General features: G+C 40.4%; 2 protein-coding genes across 3 annotated transcripts in view; both read left to right on the top strand.

Moving 5' to 3' along the window:
* Positions 1 to 146: 146 nt before the first annotated feature.
* sap30l (SAP30 like) lies at positions 147 to 8,913 on the top strand. The gene is made up of 5 exons (XM_022243939.2): positions 147 to 452; positions 3,918 to 4,113; positions 5,582 to 5,728; positions 6,528 to 6,626; positions 7,471 to 8,913. The coding sequence occupies exons 2-5, from the start codon at positions 3,937 to 3,939 to the stop codon at positions 7,582 to 7,584; spliced, it is 537 nt and encodes a 178-aa protein (XP_022099631.1). The 5' UTR covers positions 147 to 452; positions 3,918 to 3,936; the 3' UTR covers positions 7,585 to 8,913.
* Positions 8,914 to 10,088: 1,175 nt separating this feature from the next.
* Positions 10,089 to 18,968, top strand: part of LOC110984078 (uncharacterized) — a 27,147-nt gene continuing 18,267 nt past the window's right edge. The window contains exons 1-3 of one of the 2 annotated variants that reach the window (XM_022243889.2): positions 10,115 to 10,224; positions 10,317 to 10,418; positions 18,003 to 18,204. In XM_022243889.2, the coding sequence (XP_022099581.2) occupies positions 18,003 to 18,204 (202 nt within the window). In that variant the 5' untranslated portion in view covers positions 10,115 to 10,224; positions 10,317 to 10,418. Of the gene's footprint in view, positions 10,225 to 10,316; positions 10,419 to 18,002; positions 18,205 to 18,968 lie in introns of both variants that reach the window. The other variant, XM_022243888.2, reaches the window with a different exon arrangement.

The raw sequence follows: 18,968 nt of genomic DNA, 5'->3' as shown, positions 1-18,968 counted from the left end.
AGACATTATATTCAGTAACATTTCAAACGATTGGTCTATATTTTCTGACGTCATCCTGACAGCCCGGAAGTTGTCATAGGTTGTTGTTTATGCATAATGCATGCCGGCGGCGTACGTTTTAGCATGCCCAATATGAAATAATACAAAGACTAAGCAGCTGCGTGCAGCTAGCTAGCTAGCCGGCGCGGCCAGAGCAGACGAGCTGTGCATAACGCTTGCCCAGCTAGCTAGCTGCATGCATATGGTACGCTAGAGAAAACAGGTTGGCTTGCCTGTCACGTGTTATGTGCATCTCCGGCTCCAGCTAGATATATCTGCACGTACTTGTGCTTGATTGAAGGCTGGTGGATTCAACGACAGCACTGCCGGCGCCTGCGTCGAGACCGTAGAGTTCGTGCATCAACACCGGGTTGTTGTTTTGATGCGAACCGACCGTATTGAGGGGAACCGTGGTAAGCCTAGGCCCTGTGCTGTTTTCTTTCAAGACATCAAACTACATTCTTACTTCAGCATGTTATGAAAAAATAGGGCCTAAATATCAGCAAGTTGGTTCTAGCTGAACAATTGTGAAGTATGTGTAGGCATGGTAGGCACGGTAGGCCTAGCAAATGGTGCTAAGTGCGAAAAATAACTTCGGGAAATAACCTGCCATGCCTGCAGATGTTGTAAAATTTACATGATATAGAGCCTAGGCCTTCCTGTGTCAAACTGTATTTTGACGTCACGGACGAGCACATTAATGCTAAAAACTAGGCCTATTCTTTGCTCTTGTATCTGCACCGCTCTGTGTCATTCATTGAGGCCTGCCCTGGCATGCCCAGTTTGGCAAAACATCCCCCGATCTAGTCCGAGTAAAATGGACCCTAAAAATCGCCTTTTTGTAACATTTGGACTAACGCCTGATCATGTCCAAATCTTGTCCAAAAAGGCGATTTTTAGGGTCCATTTTACTCCGACTACCACCGATTGCAGAGGAAACATCACACCAACTTGTGCTTCTCGTCTGTATGGTTTACTTGGTTTAGCATGTTTAAGGCGATGTTTCCTAACTTCATTAAAGGGTTTTTTTTAAATTAGATTGTCTCAGCCTTAGTCCGAGTGGACTCTGCTTATCGCCGCTTAACATTTGGACATGTCAAGCGATAGTCCATATGTTACAAAAGGCGATTCTCAACGTATCTCAGCCTCAGGTTATTTTGTGAATTTCCTCCTATAAATGAATTGAATGATGTTGTACATGTGACCGACAATCTATCATGTTATGTTATTAGATGCATCATTGTTATATATGTTACCGAAGATATAAATTACATTTCGCACTTCAGGTTTTCAAAAAAGGCCTATGACCTGAGGACAACTTTTCCTCATTGGCCCTATATAACATGGTTGTTTTAAACAAGTTGAGTGGACTTGTACAGCAAACATGCAAGATGAGGTAGAATTGACCTATTGTTGTTTGTGAGTTAATAGCCACGCCCCCCAGACAACCCTACGCAGTGTTGAATGTTGAGTTTTGTTTGTCTCAGATTTTATGTTTTCAGAATCCAATTTGTACATTGTGCAATGGCTGGCTGACGCAATTCTTCTGCCAGTTGTAAATTTGTTGTTTGGTGGCGAGCACATGGTGGCCTGCTACCTGGAGAACAATGGGGTTAGTTGCATGTTCTGCTCTCTGAAATGAGCAGTGCGAGTGCTTAGTATTCCATAGTTTTGGGGGTAGTGGCTGGCTATTTGCCAAATAGTGTCTGTATGACCATAGAGCCAAGAATGGCACTACTATTGCATGTAGCCCCTGTAGTCCAGCTCTGGTAGGGCCAGACTATTAGACTACCTACATGTACTGCGCCCTTTTTTACGTAAAGGCTTCTTGATGGCATTAGGTATGTAGTCACAAATTGCCTTGCCCAAGGCTTGATTTACCCTAAAACTATGGGGCTCCTCGTTCTCCCTCTCAAAGCAAGGAACCCCATTGGGTAAGACTTAATCATGTCCTGATTTATCAAAAGGGGGAAAGTTGAAGTGTTGCTTGAGCGCATGTCAGTTTCTTCTGACCAAGGCACAAGTGCAGTAAAATCTGTGCAGTTTCTCTCTCAAAATCCTATGTCAACATTTTTGTAAAATCATCACGTTTATGTTGCTGTTGGTTGTCTCTTTCATTGCATTTATGGTCTCTGCCATCGCAATAATGACCTCTGTACTTACCTTTGTAATTAAGGGGAAGGTTATCAATCATTGCCACCTTTCCCCCCAGCTTGGTTCCAAATTGGTCGAGCACACTGGTCCAACTATCCAATGTTCAACTGGCATCTGTTGCACTGTGATAGACTATAGTTGTTCAAACTTGTATCAGGATTTCCAGTCATCTTTCATACTTGTACCTTCTCCACCAATTTGTCAACCTTTGTCAACTGGAATACCATCCTGTATTGGTTTACGCTTGTGCTTGTACCAACTTTGGCCAAAAGAAAACCTCGGGTTTCCAGTCAGCGTGTGCGTCACGGTAGACCTGCTCATCGGCAAAATAAAAAGTTTTACTTGGTAGAACCTGATGCCCAAAAGCTACCAAACTTGCTTGATTGACTTGAATCCTGCTGCTGTGTGATTTTAAATTGTTTTTATTGGAGGTACAATCAAATTATACAGGAAAGAGGCCCTCTTAGGCCCCCATACAGTTTGTGTTCAGTCGAGCACTCTTTTCAAATGACATTTGTCACTTCGCAGTTGTACATGTATGTCCGGGAACCAGACAATAAAGTTGGTCTTATGTCTAGAGCACAGTAAGTCTACAAGCTGAAAACACTTTTAAGCAGTAAAAAGTGAGGGGTCCAATCGATGTGTTCTAAAGCACACATACCTGTACATCATTTCTGAGCGAAAAAAGTGAGGAAAAAAAAAAAAAACATGTCGCCGTATCACTTTGAAGCCAACCCCTGATCTAGAAACCAGAGACTTTTTGAGGCACTTTTTGAGGTTGCACCGTCAGGCACATAATAAAATTAACTAGTTTCATCGCATTTTGAGCCAAACACTCGATGCAAAAATCCTTATGGCACTAAAAGTGCACACACACACATCTGGCTAAGTATTTCTCTTACCCAAATGCAATTCAATAATTTAAGTGCCAAATCTTTTCACAGAAAGATGTACCGAAAGATTTATTCTTCGATAACACTTCTGTCATGGATCAATTGGATACCAAAAAACTGGGGAAATAATGAACTGCCCTTGATCACAAGAGTTTTCTTCTGTGGTACAAAACATTCAAATGAGTTTGAGGTCCCACTTTTGTTCCAGTACATAGAATGTGTTCATTACACCTTGATGCTTTTAAGACGATTCAGAAAACTGTATTTCATATACTGTTTCAACTGTATTTCTTGTGGAATGCCGTGGCCCTGTGGTTAAGATCATCAGATTCGTAGTCGGCGTGTAAAGCAGCAGGTTGCGGGTTCGAATCCAGCCTAGGGTCATGGTGCGTGTGTGTGCCATTGGGCAAGGCACTTTGTAACTCATTGCCTCTCTCCACGCAGGAGTACATTTGTAATTGGGTACCTGTGAGGGCAGAGATGGTTATTGTGGTTGAGTTAGCTGCGTTGCGCCGAAATGGCAGCATCAAACTGTATACTCCACAGGGAGCTGAGATGGTATTTGGAATGTTTCATGGGCCCAGTGAGCAGGGGTAATAATAATGGTATTGCGCCTTGATCGGTTTTCCGGATAAGTGTGCTCTGTAAATTATCATTATTATTATTAAATGAATTCCCCCAAGTCAGGTTTGTGATTTTCCGGAATTCAGAATGTTTGCTTGTCGCTGTTGTTACCCCACTGGATGAGGTAGATGGATTTCTTTTAATCCTAGGCTCTCACAGTTAAGGAGTTTGATTTCAAGCTGGCTAAATTGGGCATTGGCTGTTCAGTCCATAGCTTTGAAGACCTATGAGAATGAACGGGTTTAGCACCGAGGAGGACAGTCGCGACTCGGGGCATGGCCAGATCTGTTGCCTTGTGGATGACGGAAATCGCTGCTCCAGACCAGCGGGGAATGCCTGCTACAGCAAACGTATCGCCAAGACGGTGCAACAGCGCAAACTCAAGCTCAACATTGACCACAGTGTAAGTTTAAAAGACATCTCTCTCTTGGCTTACCCTGCAGGGGAACAGCTTTCCATAAACTTGGAAAGCCAACCTTCCTATTCCTGTTGTTAAGCCCTAACTCAGATCGTTGAGATTCCTCTGGGATGGCTGTTCACGTTTTTCAGTATTGACTCTTAGGCCCTTATTTTCCAAAATTTTTCCTCTCGGCAGGTAACAGTGCTTTTTCTTTGTGACCATTACTTTAGGGCTGAGTCGATTCGAATATTTGACCTTTAATTTGGTCGAACATTCGGCAGATTGTTGATGAAAAATCTGTATACAAAATTAGTTAGAATAATGCACACAATTGTACGTTATAATCACTATAATACCGTCTCATGTCGAGGACTATCTCCAGTCACAATTTAGCAAGATGTAGAGAGGAACAATGCTTCATGTCCTTAAAAAGTTTTAATGAATAATTTTCTTTTTGAATCATTGTAAGATTTCTGACATTTTTTTATTGAATGTCCTTGAAACAAGCCTCCACAGTGCAATTTTTCTCATTTAAAACTGAAGAAAATTCTCCCGTTGTTTTTATAAATTTTGCATTCGAATATTCAAATTCGGAAAATAATATTTGAATATTCGATACTTGATCGAATATCCGGATATTCAGATATTCGGCACTGCCCTACATAACTTTAAAGGAGCAGGCCTTTATACATGTACCTAATTGTTTGTGGATTCTGTCTTCCTCAATCCTCCAACTCTTGGTGAATTTTAAATGATCTTGAGGAGGGTTATGGAAGGTATCTGCCTTTAGCAGAAGCCCCCCATCATGGGTTGTAATGAACCTTGCTAGTCAGTAGTGTTTATTTTCCTGGTAGCCACACGTCTGTAACAGGTGCATTTCATAATCATTTGTGAACCAGCGAAGTGCAGTTCTGACCAAAGGAGCTGCTGTTACTAGGAAAATTGCGCCCTCTGTTGGTGCAGCTTGGGATTCATAGCCAGACAATTTCCAAGGGTCAGTAAGATTTGAAGCTTTGCATGGTGGAAGTTACATGAGATATAGGCTTTCGGGTACACTGTGGAATAAATCTATTTTGGAAGCACTCCTGAGGATGGCCAGAGTATCCTGGCCAAAATATCGAGTTAACACTGGCTCTTCTAAGAACCACACTCCTTACAAAAGAGAGTGGTTCCATGGTGTACCCGCAAGATTATATTTCATTTCCAAGGGTCCTCATCTGATCACTGAATGTAAGGCGAAAGGAAAAAGAAAAAGTTGTCCCACATGTATGTTAAGACACTTTGCAACTATATGGGTGCAACGAAGCAAGAATTGTGGGGTCTCATGTCAGGCCGAGAGCAATGGCAGTGCATCTGGGGCATTAACGGCGGGAAGAAAACTTCCAGACGACACGATCGATGATGATAATATGATATGGTATGATTGATTTGACCAGTGTTTGTAAAACACATCTTCTTTTTGCATCCATAGGTCAGACATATCTACATATGTGACTTTCACAAGGGTGTTATACAGAGCGTGCGAAACAAGAGGAAGAAAAGAGACAGTGACGACGAAGCGGGCATATCACCAGACCGTGATCTTGACCTGCCAGAAGTACGCAGCAGTAGGCTAATGGTAAATTAAATACTTTCCATCTCATTCTGGCCTAATCTATAGACCACTCTGTGAGCACTTACTGTGGTTTTATCCACCATTTTGAAAATGGAGCGTTAAGAATTTTCTTGCGTAACAGGTATTTCACCCTTTGCTGATGTGTATGTGTAAAATACTATGTACTCGGTGTTGTCTTTAGGCCTGTGAAAATATTCACCAGCTTGTTTTTTAAATTGAAAAACAGGGTATCTGAGTTGCTGAGGTTTTTTAATTGTATGTGCATATCCCTGAATGAGCAATTTAAAGAATGAGTGACCTTCATTCTGTTTATTGTCTAGTAGGGATGTAAACTGAAAAATTTTCATTGAAAAGGATGAGGCAAAAGTCAAGATTGGTGACAGGAAATTATTGGTCAAAATTATGCTTGATTGTCATACAAGAATGAGACACAGCTGTTAGAACTAGTATCAGTTGACTTTACACCTTGTTAGCATTTACAAATATTTCATTTGTTGAGAAACCAAACAGCAATTGACCTTCTAGTCACTCCAACACACCTGAGAAAGTTTCGTAAATATAGTCTGCCATTTATTTTGAACGAAAGTTCAAGCTCTGCTTTCAATTTAGAGCCCATTGTGGACATGTGATATAGATGTGTTTTACGTTCAAGAAACACTGGACGTTGGTGATCAGAGTTGTTTCATATTCATGAGACCATCATGCTCACTGTAGGAGTGCTTTTCCCTCAGCCCTCATTAAGGTTTTCTTAGTTTACGGGTGTTTATAGAATTGTTGTATCTTTGGTTACATTTCTACCCAGGTGGACCTGTTTCAGCTTCAAGTCAACACACTGAGGAGATACAAGCGTCACTATAAACTCCAGACCAAACCTGGTCTCAACAAAGCCCAATTAGCCGAGGTGGGTTTTTTTTATTGCTGAATAGCATATGAACTCTAGGTCCTTGTGATGCTGAGAACTTGGGGATCGTCTGCAGATTGGGACCATTTGAAGCAATGTGAATTGGGGAATCTTGTTTGACTTCGGGTAAAAAGTACAATTTCAGCTCAAATTTTGTTGAGCCAGAGAAATAACTGTACAAAATAGCCATTTGCAGCCGTTTTGCACGCCCAGTTTTGTGAAATCACGGCCCATTTTTTCAAGCGTGGCCTGGCGGTGCAAATCGAGCCGTGCACTACTTGATTCGAGGCTTGTGTAATCTGGATCCTGAAAAATGTGAAAATAAAATCTGAGCTAAAATTCAGTCTTTTCCCATGCTTTTTCCAAAATCGAAAATACGCTGCAGTAAAGTACATGATTGTATTCTGGGACTACGATTTGGATATTTGGTTCGAATGTATCAGCACCGGCAGGCAGGTTCCCTTACTTACGATTAATGAAGTACCGCACCTATCTATCAACTTGTAACAAAATGAATACAGTGAGCCATGCTTGTTCACCAGCGATTGCTCATACATGTAATCAACCTCATTCCCATGACGAGATATTGCGCCCACTCTCGCTCAAGGTTGTACGTGAAGACAAGGCTGACATATAATTGTTTCAGGGCTTGCGCTGCATGCTCACTATGTCATCCAGAATGAAACAAAAAATAACGGATTTCTTCTTGAAGGCGATTTTATCTGTGCACTGTTTAGGATGTTTGAAAAACTGTTCACTGACCAAGTAAACTAAGAATTATGCACAGCAAGCAAATTGTTAAATTGATCAGTTATTTCTGCCTTCCAATTTTTTTTACATGTAGATGGTGGCAAGGCATTTCAAGACGCTTCCTGTCAATGAGAAGGAAGCACTGACTTACTTCATCTACATGGTGAAAAACCACAAGAGCAGATTTGACCACAAGTCGGACGTCTAGTACCCAGTACTGTAGCAGAGTAGTGATGGACAAAATGAACCAGATGAGAATATCCGTCAAAGGACCTGACCATTGAGAGATTTGCGTTCTCCTTGAACACTAAAGAAGAACAGTACCTGAAGTGGAAGTCAGTGACCTTAACGGGCCTAGTGCTTTGTATTGACAGTGCCTGCAGCCAAGGAATTGGTCTGCTTATAAGCAGTATGAGCATCAGGGACAATTTGACTGGAGTTATTTGAAGGCTTGTCAGAGGATTTTTTTAAACTTTATCTTGGCATTCTTGAGACCATGGACTATCTCCCACTTTTAAAGGCTTCTTTACTAAAGTTAGTTTCAATGTAAATATAATTGCACTTTCTGCTTATTTTAAGGCAACAGCTTTGTACGCAGCTGTATCACCGGGAAGATCGTTTTCACAAAAATGCTTTCAGAAAACATTTGAAATGTGACAAAATGAAGACGGATCCAAGGGGGCTTTCTTGGTAGACAGGTAAAATGTTCTTTGTCCTTCCATGGCCGTTCCAACTCTGAATATATGCATGTTTTGCAACAGCTTTTGCTCACTTAAGTCTGTTTAGTCTTTTAGGAAACAGTCCAAGAATCGATCCCGTTTTTAGTACGTGTATGCCACATGACACTGGAGTTAAGGTTTAATGTTAAGAGAACTGGTAATTTTCCATGCTCTAGAAAGTGGGTGATTTCATGTTCAATTGAGACCTGCTGTGCTTCTGTCGAATGCATCTGATGCATATGGGGTAAAATATTCCTTAATCGAGGAAGTATGTCTGGCAATGCAGCGAGTAAAATTTGATGCGCTTAAAATGGGATGAATTTTAATTGGCCTTTGAGCTTCTCTCTTTTCGTTTGTGGATTTGTGTTGGAAAATTGCGGAAGATGTCTGTGCTTATATTGAACACAGATTGGAGGATGCACGCGTTAGGCTGTCAGCTACGAATTTCCCTGCTGGAAAAGTGAATGGTGCAGTGTTACCACACAACAGGATGTCTGTGCATGGAACACTCTGCGTTCACTTACTGGCTTTGCATGTGTGTTGCACTTGACAAATTTTCATCTGAATGTCCACAAATCGGATGATGCATGTGTACAATACGCTCTTAGCTTTGGATTCTATGCAGGAAATATGGATGGTAGTGAGTGACCACTCGCAAGAATGTGCATTTCATGATATACATTCAACTAGTTTTCATCAGAATGTGCACACAATATGTGTTGTTTTCACACAGGTGCTGTCAGTGTATTGCCAGTGGTGTTTATGTATCTTTTCCAAGAGTGTCTCTAATTTAAATAAATCATTAAAATGAATAAGCACTCAGTTTGTCCATTTTATGCAGTTCATACGATGGTAGTAACTTTGTTATTAATAAATCCGTGTACATGCATAACTTGAAGGCCGGTTTATTTTGGGGGGGGGTTAAGACAATTTTGACATGTTTTGAATAAGCGTGTCGTGATACATTTAGGTAAATTAAGAGCACTGACTCGATATTCTGATCACGATGCCATGCACCCTTCATATTCATCGGATTCTTAGCCGTAGCCATAGCCGCAACTTTCGCATATCCTTGTGCTCAGTCTTGTTGCACAGAAACCGTAGAGGGCAGCATTCATAATTAACGGAGAGGTTGGTCTCCAAATTCAATCCGCGATTGCAGGTCCGAAGAGTTCAAATCAAATTCAAGCACTGTAACATTTTGCATATAATTTGATGTTCTTGTGGTACTATTGGATTTATGTTTGAGGAAAAAAGTTCAAAGTCAGGTGGTAAAAAACAGATGCCGCCCGCAACGGAACGGAAGGGAGTATTGGAAAACGGCCCACCAGACGATCCGCGAGCAGACGATTTGGTTTCTAACGCTGGGTCATAAGTCTGGACGTCGTTAGCCCGAAAATGCGCAATAGTATAACACTGATTTGGAACCAGCTTAGTGTTTCCCGCTGTGACTTCGGAATCGATATCTCACACGCGAGGAATGTGAGGGTATCGAGTCTAATTTCGCAACTCGGTCGTTCAGAAACTTCTGCGTATTCTTCTCAGTTGTAATTTGTCGATCTTTCAGTTGGAAGTGGGCTGGATTCTGTTCAACCAATTAGGTACCAATACAATGCCGGACTTTAAATTTCATTCGAAAATTTTTGCTGATTTCCTCTACTTCTGTTATCAAGCAATTCTTTTGGCATAGCCCCATGCATGCTTAATGGCTAGTTCATGCATGAATGATTAGTTTAAAACAGAGTCGATGTCTTCAGACTTTGGCTGCAGTTCAATATGATGGAAAAATCATGATGGCTGGAGTTCACATAAAATTTAACTGTTTTCAAACAGTTGTATTCTGTTTCAGAGTCAGATATGGTTGTTTTGTTCGGTAGAGTGGGCAGATTTGAGCACTTCAACTCGATATACTCTATATCGGTTTAAATACTCGCGGTATCGAGATTTTGAAGAATCGACAAATTCGCACAGCGGTATAAATATCACGGCACGACTTGAGACTGAGAGCTACCTGGGATCGGGAAGACGTCTGTTGACTCACGGCAGGACTTCCAACATTTCTTTAAAACTCCTTCTGTTCCATTTTGTGGTGAAAAGGACGTGGGAAGCTCTAGGAATAGTTCTGAAATGTATGTAGCCTTTGTTATGTTTTGTGACAGTTAGAAATAATGTCTGAAAAATTAACGTGCAAGTCATCGTGGACCTGGTCATTCTTCCGCAGACTATTGTGGGGTTCGTCGTCCACCGTACTCCAAGGTTCGACGTGTTCGTAGGCCACTCGTACTCGTACTAGTAGTAGCCTACTAGCTACTTCGTAGGCCAGGTATGCCATTGCCAGGAGAGCGGCGGACTGGACGCCGAACCCAAGTTCGGGGGGTAGGCCTAGGCCAAGATTATTTCATTTGCCATGTTAGCAGTCATGGTCATCTGGTCATGGCACTGTTGCAGTGCCTAACATTTAGCATGCATTAATTTAAAACAAGTAAGTAATGCTTAACGAGCTTAGGCTAGGCCCAAGTTGAACTTCAAATAGGTAGAAAGAAGATATTCACAAACTCTGAAGTTTAAAGTATGGCACACAAGAAAAATTTGGGGAATCCCTTCCAACAACAAGTTTTTGTCATGGACCATGCTTTACTTGGAATGGGGGGGGGGCTCACCTTTGAAAAGTTAGTTATTTCCCCCTCTCCCACTTTATAGGCCTAGGCCCCTACCAGCCATTGGAGACCTGTACAGGTATATTGCAACTTCCGCCCCCCCCAAAAAAAAATCAACCTGGATCCACCCCTTCGGGGGCTTTTTGCCCTTTTCCTCCTCTCCCCACTTTTAAAACCTTTCCCACTGCCATTGCCGTGTTTTGACTAAGATCGTGAATATTAATGCCCTACAAGTAGTCTTGGCCAATTGAAATCACAACTTGTAGCTCTTTCATCCTGCATTGACCAGTCACATTATTTTCAGCCTAGAGTGACTGGTGCCCTTAAAAAAAACAATTAAGAGTGATTTTTCTTCTTACAAGCATATGAAAAATTATTTGTTATTTTGAAAATCTGTGAGGTAATGAGCAGATACTTTAAAAATATTTTGAAGAAAACTGTAAAATTTCCTACAGGTTCACTTCTCCCATAGGTTTATGCATAAAACGCATAGCTTGTTTGTCATCCAAGTCCCATAATGCGTTGCAAACGTTAAAAATGTTTATAACATGAATAGGCACGACAGGCAAGCACACAAAAATGTTCCAAGCAAAGTCGTGTCAACTTGCTCGGTTGCTTACCATCATAACCATGCTTACTCTGTGACAGAAAATTTGCTAAACATGCTAAACTTGTCATGAGACAAACACGAGAAAGACCGATTCAGTAGGCCTGTTTACCCTACATGTACACTGTAGGCCTAAGACTCTAGTCTAAGCATGCTGAGCATAGGCCTAGTTGGCCTACATGTAGTAGTATTAGCAGCCAAGTGCCAGTATTGCTAATAGGCCAATGTGAAGGAACAGTCATGACAGTCGTACATTCACAAAGGTACGTGTCGCAAATTTTGTCCAAATTTTGACCCTAAACATTTTGTACATTTATGCAGCGGATGTGACAAGACTGTGGAGAGACTGTGCAGAAATAGAGACAAGTGGATTTAGAAGCAGATGCTTCTTTTGACTAATTTGATTCATACAATATGCCAACCTGTGTTTTAGGACTGTTGTACACCTGTGGTAAGCAGAGCAGTACTGAGAGTACCAAATTTTCAGACTTTTGATAAACATTGCCTACATACAGTACCTACTTTAAGACCATATACACATCATACTGTCGATTGGTAGAACCAGGGGTGTCTTTCAGCAACTGAAACTATGAACATGTTTCAGCTTTGGTTATTGGTTAAACATGCTGAACATTGAGTGAAAATGATGCCCATCAACAAGATTGTCTGCTTCCCTGTACTTTGTCTCAGTCAAATGTCAGATGACATCCGTTTCTGGTTGCTCGTTCTTGTGGGCCACCTTATACCGGTATGTTCCTGGCGTATTGCTTTGACATCATAAACATGTTTCTGGTGAGGGGTCACCACAAAACATGACAGATACATGTAGCTTTGTGGGTTTATGATTGACATGAGCCTTGTGAGCAGATACGTGCATCGATGACTGCAATTTGATTCAAGTTGTAGTTACACGGAGCTAGACCCTTATTTATTTTTTCTTTAATGTGGAGACAAACATTGTTGTTTTACGTGCGAGGCCCAAAGCATAACAGTACGTAAGGAAATCCCAGCATAGCCAGCTCGCTGTGTCTTCATAGAGCTCAGTGAGTCCAGATGCACCATTGGAGGGGAGGGGGTCCTTGGTGGTGGAGCAGGTGTTAGATAAGTGCTCAATGGTCTGAATGTCGTCACACTGAATATTCTACGCCAAGCTTGTGCAGAAAATTCCTTGAGACAAACATAACCCACTGATAACAGGAGAGAAAGTGAAAAACAGGATTCAGTTTTGGGAGTTGTAAACTTTGCGTCATCCTGTCCCAGCTGCAAGAAGTTATTTTCTCCACCTGTCCTTTGTGTGTGTCATTTCTACTCCCTGATTTTGTCACTTTTTACTCTGCATGTGTGATGTACAATACAGTACATATACAGCAATTCAGAAAACATGTTGAAAGTCCTGTGTAGCTCAGTATTGTCTTTTTCTTTTTGCGCGTTTCATTATTAACAACCAAGTGAAATGCATGCATAACTTTGGAAAAAATGTCAAACAAGCCCTAGCAATATTATAATTATTCATAGGACTATGCAAGCATAAATGATGTCTCATTCAGGTCCTGCAATGTACAATAAAGAAGGTGCTTCAAACTGTACATATATCAGTGGCTGCATAAACCTGTATGTCAAAGGTTAAAGTGATGTTAAATTTTTGTCACTTTGGTCGGTTAAATTGTGTGATTCTCTTCAGTTTTTTCCCCGTTTCTCTTGGGAAAATAAAGAACAGATCCATAAGGGTTCCTAGTTTTAGGAGAATGAAATTCATTCGAGCCAAATGATAGCAGCAAGGCATTTGACCCAGGGCTTATAATTATTTTGATGTCAGTAACATGACCAATCAACAAATGGAATTAAAGTCTACAGGTGCAATAAATTGCGTCCCATCAATATTACAGTGCTCTAGAAAATGTAAGTGAGTGCATTTTAAAGTTGCCTAACATCTGAGTTTACTGGAAGGGGGTAGGCTGTGGTTCCTACAAATTCTTTGGTGTCAACTGATGTCAAATCCAGATGTTTCCTGTAGATTTTCATCTTTTTTTTTCAGAAGTTGTAAAATTTCATTCATTTGTTTCAGACTTTGGTAAAGGCTGTGGCAATTCATTTTAATTTTGAACAAACGCATTACATTTTGTTTAGATGGGGGAGTCTGCTTTAAACACATTGGATCTGCCCCGGTCATATTTCTGTAAGTTTCCATCTGAAATGACTGAAGGATTTAAATGTATTTCATTACTTTACAACAGGAGTTTTAAAAAAAAAGCAAAATACATGTACATGCAATTTGTTCTCCTGTTTGTTGGTGCCAAATTACTTTTTTCCTGGGTTTACAATTTTCAAGAAAAGTTTGTGTTTAGACTTTTTAGGAGAACCAAGACATATAAATCAAAATGTTGGTATTTTATAATTGGATTAGATTTTTTTCTTTTGTTGGTCTTGTGCTATGAACTTTTATACATGTACATATTAAAAATAAAACTTCTGATATGTTGTTTCTTCTCTAAAAATTTACATTCCATGTGTGTGTGAATAAATATTACTTTGCGTGTACAGAATACAGAATAATAATATACACTAGATAATAACATACAGCTTTATGTTTAACCAGTCTGGGTAAAAATAGATGCTGATATTGCCATATCCATTCACAGCTGTATGGCCAATAGGTTGAACCTCTTGCCTGTGAACCATGTAGAACAGGGAGCCTGTGGTATACATGATTGCAGTGCAGACAGTCCAGGGGGTCCGAATGTACAGGCTTGTTAATTTTATCCCAGGCTAAGGTCAGCCCAACACACAAAGAAACTGTGTGCAAATCAATGGAAAGTACCTCATGGGATGGCTGTCCAGGGGGTATTACCAGCACACATGCTTGGTAGTAGACTTGTCCCAGTCCCATGTGGATTTTCTTTTGTAAGTTCCATGCCATCGTTACATGCTTATTTTTAATCTGCTTTTGTGGGTCTTGGCCACATGTCCTTGAATTTTGAATCCAAATCTCGAATTCTGATCCTGGTCATTTTTAAAGCAAAGCGCAAAATGTTCCGTACTGGTGGGCCCCACATGTTACTATTTGAATCACATGTGGACACAGCGGGTACACTTCCTGTAAATGGTTTGCACATGCCCACCTTTGACCTTCAAAGTTCACATCCGGACCTTCGCCAAGAGTCATTACTTACTTATTCATAATTTGTTGGACTCCATGCTCCGTAGCTAGATCTCAAATAATAGTTGACAAAGAATTTTATGAATAAGTGTCATTTTAGTCATTCTGTGAATTTTTCCTTTTGTTTGTTGCCTCCAACCAGTTTTTATGGGTTTTTTTTAGTAAAAAAAACAACACAGTGAGTCAGAACATTGAAAAAGAACATGTTGCGTGGTACACTCTTTCTGTTCTTAAATATTCAATGATTGTGGAAGCATTGCTCGGTATTTGAATGGCATATACATGTACATGTATATCGCATTTTGTATTGAAACCCATCACATAAAAAATGATTTGCTTATCACTTCTTGAGTCAGCTATTTTTAATTTATGGAAAAGAAAAAAACTAAGCGAGTTTCTTGATAATTTTGAATGTGTTATGATCTGTTGAATGCAGTCATAAGTGCAGTCAATTTTTAAAGCTCCCTTTTTGAGCTCCCCTTGGTTGGAGATGTGATGTGTCTTCTGTCTTCTGGAATTCTTGCAGCCCAGATAAAGTGCCTGGACATTGCCCTGCAAACTTGAGAATGATTGTTATTTAATCTTTTTTTGACTAAAAAATCCCTTTGTCTTTTTAAATTGTGGAATACATTCAAAAACGTTGTGTTAAAGAAGTTAGATTCTTAAAAAAAATAAAGTTTTGGCTGTCAGAGTTACAGAGAAAATATTTCTGGAGATTGGTAGTCTGTCATCATAACAGTAATTTTGACTCTCATCTTGGAGTAATATGAACCAGGGTTTTTAAAAGTTTGATAGCCTTCAACTGCCAGACAGGCAGTCAAAAGTCCAGTTATTCCAGACAAAGCCAAGCAAATTTTGAGAAAACAGTTTCATTATCAATTCTTTTCCCCTTCCATCTTTGGCAATTGCCCTTTTCTTTTGTTCGAATGGGCCACATTTACAGGCTCATGTGTCTGATTTATTGACCTATTACTTTTCCCTCAGTGGAAACATACCGCGTACCTGTACAGTACTTGGCTTTCACTTGAATTGTCAACATGAAAACCCAAAGAATGTTGCAACATCTTATGGCATTCTAATCCAGAATATTGCCCAGAAATACATGAAGTACTTTACATAATGTAACCCTGAGTAGGCCTACTGGTATACAGTGTACATTAATGTACTTGTGTCAATAATTTTACTCCTTTACAAATCTCTCAGCCAGTTGCTTGGCTGCTATTGTGCAAAGGTTCAGGTGGAGTGTTTGCCCAAGTCATTGGAAACACCCCCTGTGTGGCCCCCTGGTAGACCACCCTTGGGGGTGACCTTACACAGGTCCAGGGTAGACTTGCTACAAGTATGCCATTCTTAATCAGCTGTGTAAATTTGCTGCCAGTCAGCAATAGTTACAAACCAGTATACCCATACATGTAGGTCCGTGGTATCTTATTAGACTGGATAAGGTTAGACGCTGATGCTTCCAAGTGTGGCTTTTGATTCCATCATTCCATCCAGGGACAGTATGGCAGTGTGTATCCTATAGAATCCATTGTGTGCAGGACACAGTACATTTACATGTATGTTTGTGCATGTCCTATAGGGTAGGCCTCCATCACATTTCTTTTTCAAGTTGTTGGGACAAGAAATGTCCCCATATTCTTGGTCCCTACAACGTCTATATTTTAACAAGGGTGTTGTTCCCATAACCTGGTAACAAGTTCGTGTATTGCCACATGTGTGCTTGCATACATTGCTTAGTTTTTGTCAGAATGTGCACAAACAAATAGGATTTACTTGTGGGCTCTGGGCATTCGAATGCATTCATCTCACTCATCTGACTTTCCCGTCGAAGAGAAAGCTGTTGAGTCCAAAGATAGATATAGAGAAGATTATTCTACCTATTCTACCAAACCTACGGTATTCTTAATATGGATAATCCAACTCCAACAAAAATTCATTTCAATTTTTATTATGGGATTATGTGTGCATTTCACTAATGACTGACATGCACGTGTAGAACGGCAAAGGAGGGAGGTGAAACATCATTTTGCCAGTCACGTGAGTCATGTCTGACTCCTTGTGAACCTTGTTTATTATAGCGTTCAACATTTGCCTCGCTTCATCAGATCGGTACAGGCACAGGTACAATATACGTGCCAGCTCTTTAATTTTATCGGTTCAATGGTGTGTTTTCTACCCTGTTTACGCTATGTGTGCATTCCATTATGACCTTTGACAACAACATTTAATAATCTCTTCTCCATACATGCTTATAATATTGGAGTTTATTCCTGGCAGTCCTGTCAGGCATAACAGAATGTTCATCACTAATTATGTATTTTGAGAATTTAAACATACTGGTACACAATGAACAGTACATGCATAGGTGGTCTACTTGAAGGTCGTAATACATGCACCTGTGGTTGACCATGTTGAACCATGTCTTTGAGCTGTTGTAGTGGTTACAGGGTCAAAAAGGGTTCAAATGCGGCAAACATTGGATCTGGGTTTCTTGAATGCATGTTGTTAATCATTTAAAGTTAAATTAAAGTTGAGTATCATTCACTGGATGTATTGTCTATTGATGTCAGTCACGTGTGACTGCAATGCAGTGGTTTTCTTCATCAGTATAACTTTAACCACAAGTGCAGATGTGTTGTGTTCCTTCTTCCATGGTCATTGCAAGCGCTCCTTCCAAAAATATCTCCCTGCCCATAGCTAAACAGATGTGCATGCACCTGTAGGTCTATGGACTGTGAAATAAACATTGTTTTTCACTCAGTTTGTAAGTGTACTGCAAAACATTTCTTAATTTTGACCCTGAATTTCTCATAATTTGATAGCAGACGATGTCACAGTATGCACATGTTTATCTCAGCATCGAGATAAATTGAAGCTAGGTTTCACAATTTATCCAGGGAACAATTTTCAAGAATTGGGTACGTGTACATGTAAGTTTTGGTTGGAAGGTAACTCTGGAAGTAAAGGTCAGGTGATCCTGACTCCAAAAATGCTGCCCATTACAATTGATCTATCAAATTGGAGTGATGTTGGTTTATGAGATACGTTAAAAGTTATTTTCGGACTAATGAGAAAGTGTATTTAACCCTAATACGTATCTGTGGCATTTTGGCAAGAAACCTTGGTAAATGCTGCAAAATCAACCACTCTTAGCAGGAATGTCATGGAGGAATTTTGGCTGTATTGTACGTGTACATGTAATGAGCTTGACCTTTCAAGGGGCTAAACTTGTAGTCAAATGACGTGGTCTTCAGAGGCTCTGGAAAAGTTATTACGTGTGTACCTTCATGGGTGCAGACCTTCTCAGCTGTGAGGAGGTTCCCAAACCTGGCGTGTTTTGGACTAAACCTCTTAGTTTGTTAAAGCCAGTGTTTGTAATGAACCTACATGTAGTACAGTGCAACCAAGATGGCTGTGGTTGCTAGTGTGCTATTTTCATATCAAAACAATGTCGTTCATACAAATTCTCTTCTGGCTTCACAGATGGACATGTGTGGGCCCAGCCCACCACCCAAGGTATCCAGACCAGAGGGGATCAGTGGGCCTGGAACTGGTCCGTCACAGTCCACCACCAAAGCTGCTATGGCTAACGATGGACACATGTGCAGTAACACATTTAAACATGGGCACAGTGGCTTAGCTGTTGGGACTCTTATCTCATCTCCAGTATGTCCAACGAGATCCTGTAAGTTGGAGCTGAGCGTATATGCCACAGCTTCCATTTTTTTTCAGGAAGTTCAAGTACATTGCAGTTGAAAGTTAACACTGTGAATTCAGAATGGGAAATTTGAGGGAAAGAGTTCACTTTTACATGCACACCCACTTTTCACAAGACGTGAAAATAATTTCCCAGTTTTGTGAAAAGTTCTGAAAATGTTTTCTCAATTTTGGGAACAATTGTCAAAATCTTTCCCACTTTTAGAAACTCTCTGAAAATCTTTTCCCACTGTGCGAAAAGTTAATTTTTATTCGCATTTTCTGAAATGAAAAGGAATTGCCTTGGAAGAGAAAAGTGTGAAGAGAATTGCCCATTCCCATGTTAACTTTCATTTGCAGTTTACTGTACATGTATGTACCATCAAAGATGTTCCTCCCATGCAAAGCAGCTACCTAGCTTCTTTATCCTAACATTTCTCTTCCATGAAGTTTACTGGGTAGTGGGTAACATTCTAAATTAGAAGGAAAGCATAGACAATGCTGGACTTTGCATTTTGACATTTTTATTTCTTCTTTTTATTTGTCTATTTTTAATAAAAAGTCAGTGATTCACAAGTCCCCATTTAAGGGTCCACTTAATACCAAGCACACGATGGATGAGTGTTGAAGCTTCGCTTGAGCAGGGGCAGGTAAAAACAAGGGGGAAATGGGATTAGACAGAAAGAACTAGAAAGTTGCTCTCCAGACATTGTCACACTAGACAAATGGGGCGATGCATCGTTAGAAACTGGC

This window comes from Acanthaster planci, linkage group LG02 (assembly GCF_054643075.1).
Source record: "Acanthaster planci isolate LZ-2023a linkage group LG02, COTS_SCS, whole genome shotgun sequence".
Lineage (NCBI taxonomy): Eukaryota > Metazoa > Echinodermata > Asteroidea > Valvatida > Acanthasteridae > Acanthaster > Acanthaster planci.
The sequence above is the reverse complement of the archived record's forward strand: the minus strand, read 5'-3'. Positions and strand labels throughout refer to the sequence as shown.

What these genes read in the sequence shown, in the direction of transcription:
- sap30l (XM_022243939.2), top strand. Translation starts at nt 3,937, where the DNA reads ATGAGAATGAACGGGTTTAGCACCGAGGAGGACAGTCGCGACTCGGGG. An exon ending in TACGCAGCAGTAGGCTAATG is followed by an intron (nt 5,729 to 6,527) that starts GTAAATTAAATA and finishes ATTTCTACCCAG; the next exon opens with GTGGACCTGTTTCAGCTTCA. An exon ending in ACAAAGCCCAATTAGCCGAG is followed by an intron (nt 6,627 to 7,470) that starts GTGGGTTTTTTT and finishes TTTTACATGTAG; the next exon opens with ATGGTGGCAAGGCATTTCAA.